Genomic DNA, 11,734 nt, shown 5'->3' on the forward strand with positions numbered 1-11,734 from the left:
CAGCAGGCTAAGCACAATCTCCCCTTGGCAAGCCCATGCTGGCTGGTCCTGCTCACCTTGTCCTTCCTGTGTTTGGCAGTGCTCTCTGGGATTAGTTTTTCATCAGCTTCCCAGCTGCTCAGGTGAGGCTGTTGGGCCTGTAATTCCCCAGATGTTCCCCCTTGTCCTGGAAGTCAGGAGTGAGAGCTGCTCTCTCATAGTGCCCTGAAGCATCTCCTCTCCACAGCCCTTCATTGCATCTTTTAACCTCAGATGTTCCCTTTTCTCCCCTTCAGGCTGACCTTGCAGACAAGAAGGGCCAGTGTGCTTTGGTGCACAGTGCACTGAGAGGGCACTGTGGAATCCTTGAGTTCTTGCTCAGCCTGGTCTGGGTGGCTCCCTCCCAAGAACAGGATTCACTGAGGAAGCGCCAGGCACTGCAGCAAGCTCTCACAGCGGCTGCCAGCATGGGGCACTGCCAGGTGGGTTGGAAATGCAGGTCCTCCAGATCTGCTGTTTGACATTTTCAGAACTGTACAACAGTGCTTGCAGCTATTTTTAAAAGAGGCTTGGAAAGAATTGTTGACACTTCTGATATTTATTGTAGTATATATTAGCAGCTGGTTTAAATGCTCTAGCTGAGTATCTGGTAATTCAGTTTGCTTCAGGATTTGTTTATATGTAATTTTCTGTCTATTTTGTCCTCCCTGTCCTTGGATGTAGTCCTGAATCTCTAGTGGTGGTGATGACTTTCTGTATCACTGATCCACCCAAGTATGTTTCTACTTCAGGTTGATATTTTTCTTCCAATTTTTCATTGCATGCAATCACACAGGCTTCAGTTTTTAGCCTGATGCACATGCCAACTTACAGACTTCAGCTCAGTGTCACTTTAGACAGAAATTTGGGAAGGAACACTAAAAATAAATGTATGTGTTAAAAATAAACACATAAGAAGTACTAAAAATGCTTTAGATATTTAGGTAATACAAGTATGTCTTCTGTTCATTGGGAAAATAAACTGTAAACTGTTACTTGATAGAAGAGTAATGGGTAAGTAAAGATATGAATGAAGATCAACTGTGCAAGAGGACTTAGTTATGTAGTAAGTGAGTGCCAAAATGGAAACAAAATCTTCAATAAAGCTGTGTCAATATTTACTTCTTTTAAATCTAGTTTTAAGTTTCTATAAGATAAAGAGTCTGATCTTTGAAGTTGTTTAGATGATCCAAATATAGAAATATCTGTGTGCAGTTAATTTATTATATGGTATATAAGCCATTGCTGTCGTACAATATAAACTTGAGTATTCTGAGCTATGGTTAACTTGGATGAATAGATCATTCCTTTACTCCCATGAAAGTTCTTGTTTGCTGTCCACTGATTAAATTAAAGCAGTCAACTCCTGAATATCAACAAAAGAGATCACATTAATCATAAATACATACCTGAAAAATGTCCATCTTTCTCTATTTTTAAGACATTAAGAAGCTGTATTCTTAGCTGAAAAGAAGATCTGTGTGTTTCATGAATTTTAATAAATTATGTCCTAGCATTTTGAATCCTAGGATTTTCCATACATTGTATACAACAGTTTTCAGACAGCCTGAAAACACACAGATCCTTTCTCCTTTCCTGCCTTTGTTTTTTCCTGTAGCATCCCAGACTTTGTTAGTATGATTCTTCTCCCTCACCTGTTGACTGCAGCCTCAGTGACCATGTGCCCCATTAGAAAATCTATTTAAAACAGTCATAAGTAAAAGTTTTCATTTAATGATCTTTTAGCAGGTGGTTTCAAAACACAGATATCCTTAATATTGTAGAAACACAGCAAAACTTTATTTAAAGCTTTTTTCAGCTTTAAAAATTACCATTTATTGATATGTGCTTACACTATTCTGGGAAGAAATTTAGAAGAACAGGTAAGCTATAAGCAATGTGGAAGGAAAAACCTAGGTATCACCATTTTACAAAATGTATGCAAATATTCTCATTTTTGCTCTCTTGTTTTAGATGATCTGGAGTTTCCTCACTGAACTAGGAGGCTTTATTTTTGCCATTGTTTATTTTGATTATTCTGTTCTATATAGGTCACATGGGAACTAATTAAATCATAGTCATGCCAAACAACAAATTCACAGAAGAGCACTGGGCTTTTTTTAAATTGTTTTCAATAACATTCACTTGTCTTAAAAGTCATTCTAAAGTCCTACTGAATTTGTTTTGAGTAATACTGATTTTCTTTTCTATTGATTATATGCATTGAGAGAGAAGCACTCTCACTTGTTTTACATCTTTTTCTCCCTTGTGTCATGTGAGTGACAACTGATGCTCTTGTGGCTCAGCCCATCTCTGCTCAATGATTTTGGCAGGTGGTTCATTACATCTTGACAGTTGAAAAAGACCATGACATGGACATCAATGACACTGATGCCTTATGGGGAGAAACAGGTATTTCCCTTCTTGTGTGTTTCATAATTAGCATTGCTAATTTAGGAATAAAGAGTTGTTAATCTTACTTTTAAAATTTAATTCTCCATAATAAAAATAATGGAAAATACCAGATTTAATAATAAAATGCAGTTTATAAGTATGGTTTTAATTTACTGAATCTATGCATCTCAAGTATTGAAGGACTATTTTATATTAAAATTACTGTAAATTACTGACTTTTTAACTAAATGGAAAATTGTGGAAATACAGTGCTTAGGTTTTAGTGTGGAATTTTATGGGATTCTCTGTCTGAGAACCTTTGTTTAAATATCATTAGCTTTCAGGAAATGCTGGGCCATAGCCTCATTTGTTCTGATTAGGCAGTGGAAGCAGAGATGCCTTTGGGCATCTGGGAAAGGCCAGATGTCGTTTGTAAGGCAGACTGTAATGCCTGCACTGCAGTTCCCTGGTGTGCCTTGTGAGCGGCATCTCCATCCCATGGAAACAGCCGAGGGTGAGGGAGCAGCACTGGGATGATGGTCAGTGGCCTCTCACATCCTAGAGAAGCAGATGTGCTTTGTTCCTACACGTGTACAAAACCCTTGTTGCAAATCCAGCGAATTCCAAAAGCCATATATCTGTTTCTAAATTAATTCTGTTCTTCAGTATTTTCCTGTCAGTATTTTTTTATTGAAATCCTTGCATAATACATTGGGAATCTTCACTCACTGAGGAAGTGAACTCCCTAAAAGGGGGATTTTTGAACAAGACTCAACTCTTTTGCTTGTAATATTGGTATCCATAACAGTTACTTTCCAGTTGTTCAGCTCTAAACAGTTGTTATAACTGTTACACAGTGCAGTTTCATCAACTGAGGAGGGAATGGGTAAGATAAGTGCTAAAAAAGAAAAAATTACTTCTTCCTCTAGTGTTTGTAATTTCCTTTACTTTCAGCATTCATTGGAATTTAAAAAAAAATTCTATTTGACTGTGTTTGAAAATGATAAAATCACTTCTTAGAAGAAAATGGAAGTTACTAGGCTTTAGAAGCTGGAGGAGTAAGTCCTTTCCTGATTCTCGCATAAGTCACATGTTAACTCATCTTTTAATACTTGTTGGCATGACTGGTGAGGCTTCAATACAAACAACAAAATTTAAATTGCAAGTTCTGTTTAAAACACAATATGAACAAAATAAAAGAGGTGGAAAAATTATGGTGGGGAAAGTATTTTCTTTTTTTGTTCTTTTCAGCTTTCACTAAATGTCCCAGTGAAAAGCTGAAAGAATGGGGATTCAGTAATACTCACATATTGTGCATGTGTCCAAAGGCCAAATAAGCCAAGAGCTGATGTTGATGCAAATGCTTTCTCTAGCGCTGACAGCTGCTGCAGGAAGAGGAAAGCTGGAAGTGTGCCAGTTACTGCTCGGGCACGGAGCGGCCGTGACCAGGGCCAGCAGGAGAGGCGTGCCCCCGCTCCTCTGCGCTGTCCGGCAGGGCCACTGGCAGGTCTGCACTGCTCCGGGGGTCCTGTGGGAGGCGGTCCCTCATTCCTCCCATCTCTAGTTTTGAAAATAATTGGTGTCAATTTTCTGATACATGTTCGCATCTGCTTCAGAGGCATGTGCTCAGAAGCTTCACTTCCAAACCCTTTGTATCCCTGGAAATAACTTAAAAAGCACGTTGGCGCCACAACAGTCTTAGTTATAATATACCTGAAAAATAAATGTGAGTTTAAAATATTTTATTTCCTAGACCAAGATCTGAGGTGATTTCAGACCTTTTGTACTGCTGCTGTGCAGAAGAGAGAACCTTGGATTCAGAAGCCTTCCTCATGCTGGCCTCTCCTGTGAGGAGAAGGCCTTGAACTGCAGTCAGGGCTTGAGCTACATAGAACTTCTCAGTGGTTGCCATAAATACACCTTAGTCCTCTTGTTAAAAGTTCATGATATTATAGCCGAAATCTCAATCTGCCAATTTAATAAAATCATAGAGTTGGTAAGATTGGAAAAGCCCTCCAAGACCATCGAGGCCAGTTGCTCCCCAGGCCTGCCAAGGCCACCAGTAACCCATGTCCTGAAGTGTTACACCCACGTGGCTTTTAAATCCCTTCCGGGATGAGGCAGGTGGGAATTCCACCCCTGCCCCTGTGCCAGGGCTGGACAGCACTTTCTAAGAAATTCTCCTAATATCCAATCTAAACCCCCTCTGGTGTAAGGAATGTATTTTTAAATTGGTATTTTCTGTTTCAGATCGCTAAACTTCTAGTGGAACATGGGGCTGATGTGAATTTAAGTGATAAGCAAGGCCGGACACCACTGATGGTGGCTTCTTGTGAAGGACATCTGAGCACTGTGGAATTTCTCCTTTCTGAAGGTAGAAAATAAATAGCAGATTACAGCTGCACCAGGGATTGCATCTGGGTGAGTTCAGGAATTTTTCTATTTAAACAGAGAATCTTCATAACAAAGTTCATATTATTTTACAGGTGCAACTGTTTCATCTCTGGACAAGGAAGGACTGACAGCTCTGAGCTGGGCATGTCTGAAAGGCCACAAGGAAGTAGTTCAGTATTTAGTAGAGAAAGGTGCAGCCACTGATCAGACTGACAAAAATGGAAGAACACCCCTAGACTTGGCAGCTTTTTATGGGGATGCTGATATTGTAAGTATAACAAAACATAACATTCAAGAAAAAGTTACCAAAATTTAGGATTTATAAAAAATATTGCCTACCAAAATAGGAAATTTGGGGAAGTAGCCAAGAGGATTACACTGCTCTCATCTTGACTGCAGTGAAAATGTTTGCTCAGGAAAGCATTTTCTAGATAGGTAGAAGCTCAGAATTATGCTGCAAACCCACAGAGGTCCCTTCTCAGGGTCCTGATCAGTTGATGCCTTTGTAGACGAAATACCCCAAGAAGAGGTGTAAGAAGAGGAAGGGCACAGTCAGGTCTGTGTGCACTGTGGAACTAGACAGAACAGCACACGCTGTTCTCACACTCACTCACACCTGTGTTTCTGCAGCTTGCATACCCAAGGTCTGTTTCAGCTGCTGCTGTGGCATGTAACTCACTGTAGCATGTTGTCCCATTCAGCTTTGTCTGAATTAACTTGAAATTGTAAGTGATAGTGGCTTTGGTAGTTTTCAGACACTGTGTTTTTGCCCATGACACTGGGTACTGGAGGCTCTGCTGGAGAATGAGGGGTGTCCAGGCTCCTTCCTGTCCCTGGATTTGCTGTAGGTCATTGTCCTGGAGTGGTGCCAACTCCCATTTCCCTGCCTAGACCCTTCAGTAGGTCTGTGCTCAGCTACTGGCCAGGCTGGGACAGGGACAATGCCAGTAGAGAGGTCCTTGTGCAGGCCCATGGCTGTGGGTCATGGGGCTTGTCCATGGGCAGGACTCTTGGTGCCTCTTCCCTTACAAGATCACTGCTGGTGGCACTTGAGCAAGTAATGGTTATGGGAAAGAGCTGCTGCTTCCCTCCAGCCTGCCTGTGCTGTGGTGCCTTTGGTGGGTTTTAGATGGCTGTACTGTACTCAGCAGCATATGCTCAGTGTGTTTCAAAGAAGATTACATGGTACCTTAAATATTTCCTTGGTCTGCCTTTCGTACCAAGAGCCATGTTACAAAGCATGTTTCATTTCTTCTCCCAGGTGCAGTATTTGGTGGAGAAAGGAGCAATGATTGAGCACGTGGACCACAGTGGCATGAGGCCACTGGACAGAGCGATTGGCTGCCGCAATACCTCAGTTGTGGTCATGCTGCTGAGAAAGGGAGCCAAGCTGGGTTAGTGAAACTGCCCTGCACCGTGACAAACAACTGGGTTCTGCTCTGCCAGAATTAGTTATTTCTGTGAAGTAGATGAAATAAAACGCCAGATTTTTGCAGGCTGTCTGGTTTGCAGATGCCCGCCTAAGATAAACAATCTCCTTTAAAGGCAGACACACAAGACTCACTTTAGAAATTAGGAAATGCAAGGACTTATATTCTGCTCCTTCTTTGATGTGTGCTGATGGTGAGGTCTGGAGGAGTTACTGTACATGATTAGTCTGCCTTAATATATTGCCTTAAGACAAGAAAATGGTGATTGTGCTACTACTGATACATAATTGTGGCACTATTAATGATTTAGATTAGGAAGCTTTACTTTTAAATAACACTCTTCTAATAAACTATAGAACTGTGTATTTTTGCAAAGGGTAGGCCAAAGAAATGTAAGTTATGTATTGCTAGTAGGCAAGTACATGATGCGGTTGTGTATGTGATAATTACTGAATATTTAGTACATTTGAATCACTATTTCATATTATTTGGGTAGTAAGTGTGATCAAATACAGATTCTTACTTAGGCCTGAATTTAATTGTGACTTCTATACATTCCTTCACAGCGGTGAAATGTATCAGACCATTTAATACCTGGCTGCTGTCCAGGTGGTGCCAGAGATGCATTTTAAATGCGTGCACCCTAATTATGATGATAATAGTAATATTGGTTCCATGTAGGTGGAATATATACTGAAGTAGGACCAGGCTTTCTGCTGTGGTAGACAGCAGGAACACACTTTCTTCCCTTTTGTCAGAGACCCTTAAAATTTAACTTGCAGGAAATGCAGCGTGGGCAATGGCCACCTCCAAACCCGATATTCTCCTGATTCTTCTGCAGAAACTGATGGAAGAAGGAAATACACTCTATAAAGTAGGTGGATTTTTCTTTTTTTCTGGCAGCAGAACATTGGACTTCTGCCTGAAGGTAGACTGAATGCCTTTATGCCTCCTTTTCAGTTATATAATCTAACATATTACAACTCTGTTTAAAACAGAGTAGTAATACATCAGATTATATGATTTTTTTTCTGGTACTAGTAGTAGTACATATTAGTGCAAATATTACCCTTGTCAAATACCATTAAACATTTGAGTTCAGAAAGGGACACAAACTCTGATTAACATGCAGGTTCTCCCTGTGCTTTTCTGACAGTGTAGTTCATACTGTGTATATTTATTAGAAAATCTCTCTCTGTGTTTTCTGCTTGAAGGGCATCTCTTGTTAGATGTCAAATATAAATATGCTTTTTGGACAGTATTGCAATATTAGACGTTTGTGAAAAACTTCTTGTTCCCTAAAATTTGCAGAAAGGCAAGATGAGGGAAGCAGCACAGCGCTATCAGTATGCATTGAGGAAGTTCCCAAGGGAAGGGTTTGGTGAGGAAATGAAAGCCTTCACTGAGCTGAGAGTTTCATTATACCTGAACTTGTCACGATGTCGCCGCAAAACAAATGTAAGCTCTTGCTGTTAGTCTGCTGCCTCTCTAGCACTGGGAATCTGAGACTTATATCCTACTGCATTACTGGGTTGTGTGTGGATATCTATCTGTGCTATTTTAGAATCCTTTTCACTATATCCTGATCTTGGGCTTTATCATGTCAATAAATGGGTGACTTATAAGGTGAGGGCATGTTGTCGTGGGGGATCTATTACAGCTGGTCTTACCTCATGCAGTTATTGTGGAATGATGAACTACTGGATCTTTGTGGTACTTTTAAAAGACTGAATGCAAAACATTGCTACCTTTGTTATCAACCAGCACAACCAGGTGCCATGGCTGTGCCCATGTGTGCTTTCAGAAGTACCTGCTTTTGCAGACCGGGGCAGGAGCCTCTGCCACGTGCGCTGGCTGCGCTCCTGGAGCCAGAGCACGACCTGCAGCTGGCAACTTGCTTTGCCTGGCGCTGTGTAATGGTGTGCTTGATTCCTTTATTAGGATTTTGGAATGGCTGAAGAGTTTGCTACCAAAGCCTTGGATCTGAAGCCTAGGTGCTACGAAGCCTATTATGCCAGAGCGAGAGCCAAGAGGAACAGCAGGTACTGCAGAGATTTTTTTTTTAACTTGCCATTTTTAATAACTTGTTCTTTTCTGCTAGTTGCATTTCAAATTTGCAAAGAAAAAATTATTTTTTAGTGCACTTTACATGTGTACTGGGTCTCTCTTATCAGATAAAGCCAACCACATCCAAATAGTGATATTGAATACTCGGTAAGTACTTATGAGGTAGTCCAGAAAGTAACAAACTCATATGAAGAGGGATTATTTTAAATGTAACAGTGAATAGGTCTGCTGCTCCACATGACTCAGCAGAATGTGACCAGCAGTGTGCCACCCAATTCCAGCACTTCATTGTTTATTGCCAAGCTTGCAGTTTATTACTGGCTACTTTGATAGGAAATAATATGATGAATCGTTAGCAGTTGAAGACAAAAATAGGGGAGAGATGAGGAACCATCTCTTTAGGATGAAAGAATAACAAACTATAGTGGTATAGCTGAAGTACAGGAAGAGGTGTCTTTTTGATTCACCATATCTTTTCTAAACATCAATAAATGGTCATGAAGCAGAGTTCAGCAGGTTCCTATCTCTAGAGGTAACTGTGGAAGAGCTTGTGAGACAAATTGTCATTTCCTGGTGTTCCCAGCAGAGAGTTCTCCTGCCTGCCTGCATGGGGTATCAGGGTACTTCAGGGAAGCATTCAGGGTTGGGTCTGTGCTTCCACCTTAGTTAAGAATTTCCTGAGGTGGAGAATTTCCAGTTGTAATTTGTCACCACCTGCAGCAGGAAGCAACAAATCAGGACATATTGCTAAAAGGGTGGAGGTGGAATAGTAGTAGGCAATGCTGGGACACAGATTTGCCCGTTTTCATTGTTTACTTATTTGTTCCTAAACAGAAAACTACTTGCTGCTCTCTCTGACCTACGGGAAGCCACTCAGATATGCCCCAGCAATCAGGAGATAAAACGTCTCTTGGCTCGGGTGGAAGAGGAGTGCAAACAGTTCCAGAGAACACAGCAACAGAAGCATCAGTGTCCACAGCTGCTTGAACAAACCAGCAATTCTGATAATGAGGAGGAAGGAATTGTATCAGGTGTGAACGATAATTTTAATCTTCGAGACAGGGAAGCTGACCTGCCACACCCCAGTGAATCTGTTTCTCCTCCACAAAGGCTGCAATGTTCCTCTGCTGCTTCATTATTTAGCAGGACCCTTCAAGAAGGTGTTCAGAAAGCTCAGTGTGTGTCCCCTCAAAGCAGAACAAGCAACAAATACCTGAGAGAGCCAGGTTTGATTATGCAGCCAACAAAGCAGGCACAGATTGTAAAAACGAATCAGCATCTGAGCTCCATCCAGCCTGGATCTAAACCAGGAAGCAGTCAATGTAGCACCAAGCCACAATCACCTTTGCAGCATCTTCCCCACAGTCCCTTGCCCATCCGGCACTGTGGAAGTCAACAGGTGGATAAGACAAACATATTTTCATCTGGAAGCATTTCCACAGACCCCACTGCTGAACTGCACAATGAGAAGTTTGTGTCTAGCCAGCGTTCACATCCACAGCATCATGAGACTCACGCTTCTCGTTCTTTTGCTTGTAAATCTAAACCTGGTGACACATCAACAGCCTCTGCTCCAACGAATTTCAGTGACTCAAGGGAGCAAAGCCCTGTAGCCAGTGGTGGCTCTTCTGGCTCTCCATCCAGTAGTGTGATTCTTGCCAGCTCATCAAGCAGCTTCACTGCAGCCAGCAGTTTGTCAGGCAGTGTTAAGGGGCTGGGCCCAGATGTTCGACTCAAGGAGACCAACATCAGTCAAGCTCAGGGCACTGAGCACCGACCTCGCGCTACTCCGTTTATGGGAATCATGGACAAGACTGCAAGGTTTCAGCAGCAAAACACACAGTCTAGTCGCACTTGGCACTCTCAGGCAGCAGATGGATTATCCACAAACGTTGCTTCTGCAGGCATTCAGCCCTCCAACTTGGAGCAGTTCTCAGTTAAACACTACTCAACTAAGGGATCCTCTACAGGCACTGCCCCTGGAGATGGCAGCCAGAGCAGCGTGCAAGCAAAAGAACGTGAGGAGCTCCCATGCCAAACCCCTCCCCACTGTACAGACAGCAGATCACTCAACCAAGGTTCTCATTTATACCCTGATGCTGCAGCCAAACTGCCATCCCACAGCACTCAGGACGGCCCCCTCAGTCACGTCACCACGGCAAAACCAAAGCGATCGTTCATTGAATCAAATGTGTAAATACTGTTCTGTACATTGAGGGGGGAGACTGGGCTCACAACATCACAGGGTCTGACTGCTCTACAAAACACTGACTGCCTCGGCATGGCTGGGTCCCAGGGAGCAGTCTTTATGGGATACAACCACTTCCAACTGTTCCTACCATCACAGGCAGTGACAGTAACTGGAATAACAAATTAGTGTAGAAAGACTTAATTAGGTTGGCCTAGGAGCTCGAGCAGAGAAATCTTTCCTATCACATGTTACCATTAAATAAGCCTTTCCTTTCACATATGGCTTCAGTCTTGGCTTTTGGTTCTCTTGCATCTCACACATAGTACTCATGCCTCTCAACTGCTTACGTGCTGATGTCTCACAGCAGCGCTAAGGGCGATAATCTGCTGCAGAATACTCAGATCTGTACATGCATGCATTTTTTTCAAATCAAATTATTTTATCACTTTTCTAGTGGGATCTAATTTGGGTTGCATGATGTACATTTAGGAAGCATAAATAATTTGTGTATGAGTAAACTATAAGCAGCCATGCTTTGATGTGTAAATAAAACTATTTTTAGTAAATAGAAGAAATTAAATAAAATGAGTGACATTTGCATGTGTATTGGGAGGCTTTGACCATATTGGTTATTGCACTGAAGAACACACTATTATGGCCTATTAACAATAATCGCACTTTATATAGGGTATCTAATCACCTTTGGGTGCTATCTTAAAGCAAAATGATTTATTGTTTATTTGTGAAAAGGTACAACAACTGAATGCTTAGTAAATGTTTTTATGGGAAACCAAGAAAGGGATGGCGTGAACGTGAAAGTTTGAGGAACAGTGTATGTGCAGTTGCATGACAGAATGAAGTTGAGACGTTGGTTTTTTAAGGAAATGAGGATTTTTATTGGCAAGAACATACTGAAACTGAACTGCTGCAGTGACATTCCTATGAGTGCAATTCAGGTGGAGTGCTCAGCTTTATCTTCTTCCCATCGTGCTTGATTACAGTGTTCGGTGTACATTGTAAACAGCTGTACCCAGCTCTACACATCCTTTTGCAGTTTGTATCATTACACTTTAGCTTATTTATTGTTTACTGTTTCTTTGATATTTTGTACAAGTCCCATATTAGTCTTGTCCTGTAGTTCTATTTTTGCACAGCTACTGTACTCTTTCCATACAAAATAAAGATTATGAATATACCTGTGGGATGAGATGCAGTCCCTGATGGTTACAGGAGAAACTCT

General features: G+C 41.6%; 1 protein-coding gene across 7 annotated transcripts in view; it reads left to right on the top strand.

Moving 5' to 3' along the window:
* Positions 1–11,689, top strand: part of TANC1 (tetratricopeptide repeat, ankyrin repeat and coiled-coil containing 1) — a 74,097-nt gene extending 62,408 nt beyond the window's left edge. For all 7 annotated transcript variants that reach the window (XM_077181836.1, XM_077181833.1, XM_077181832.1 and 4 more), the window contains 10 exons: positions 276–461; positions 2,352–2,430; positions 3,786–3,919; positions 4,663–4,786; positions 4,899–5,074; positions 6,068–6,200; positions 7,019–7,110; positions 7,548–7,694; positions 8,178–8,278; positions 9,138–11,689. In XM_077181836.1, the coding sequence (XP_077037951.1) occupies positions 276–461; positions 2,352–2,430; positions 3,786–3,919; positions 4,663–4,786; positions 4,899–5,074; positions 6,068–6,200; positions 7,019–7,110; positions 7,548–7,694; positions 8,178–8,278; positions 9,138–10,500 (2,535 nt within the window). In that variant the 3' untranslated portion in view covers positions 10,501–11,689. The remainder of the gene's footprint in view (positions 1–275; positions 462–2,351; positions 2,431–3,785; positions 3,920–4,662; positions 4,787–4,898; positions 5,075–6,067; positions 6,201–7,018; positions 7,111–7,547; positions 7,695–8,177; positions 8,279–9,137) is intronic.
* The last annotated feature ends 45 nt before the right edge of the window (positions 11,690–11,734 follow it).

The sequence above is a fragment of the Agelaius phoeniceus genome, chromosome 7, assembly GCF_051311805.1.
Source record: "Agelaius phoeniceus isolate bAgePho1 chromosome 7, bAgePho1.hap1, whole genome shotgun sequence".
NCBI lineage: Eukaryota > Metazoa > Chordata > Aves > Passeriformes > Icteridae > Agelaius > Agelaius phoeniceus.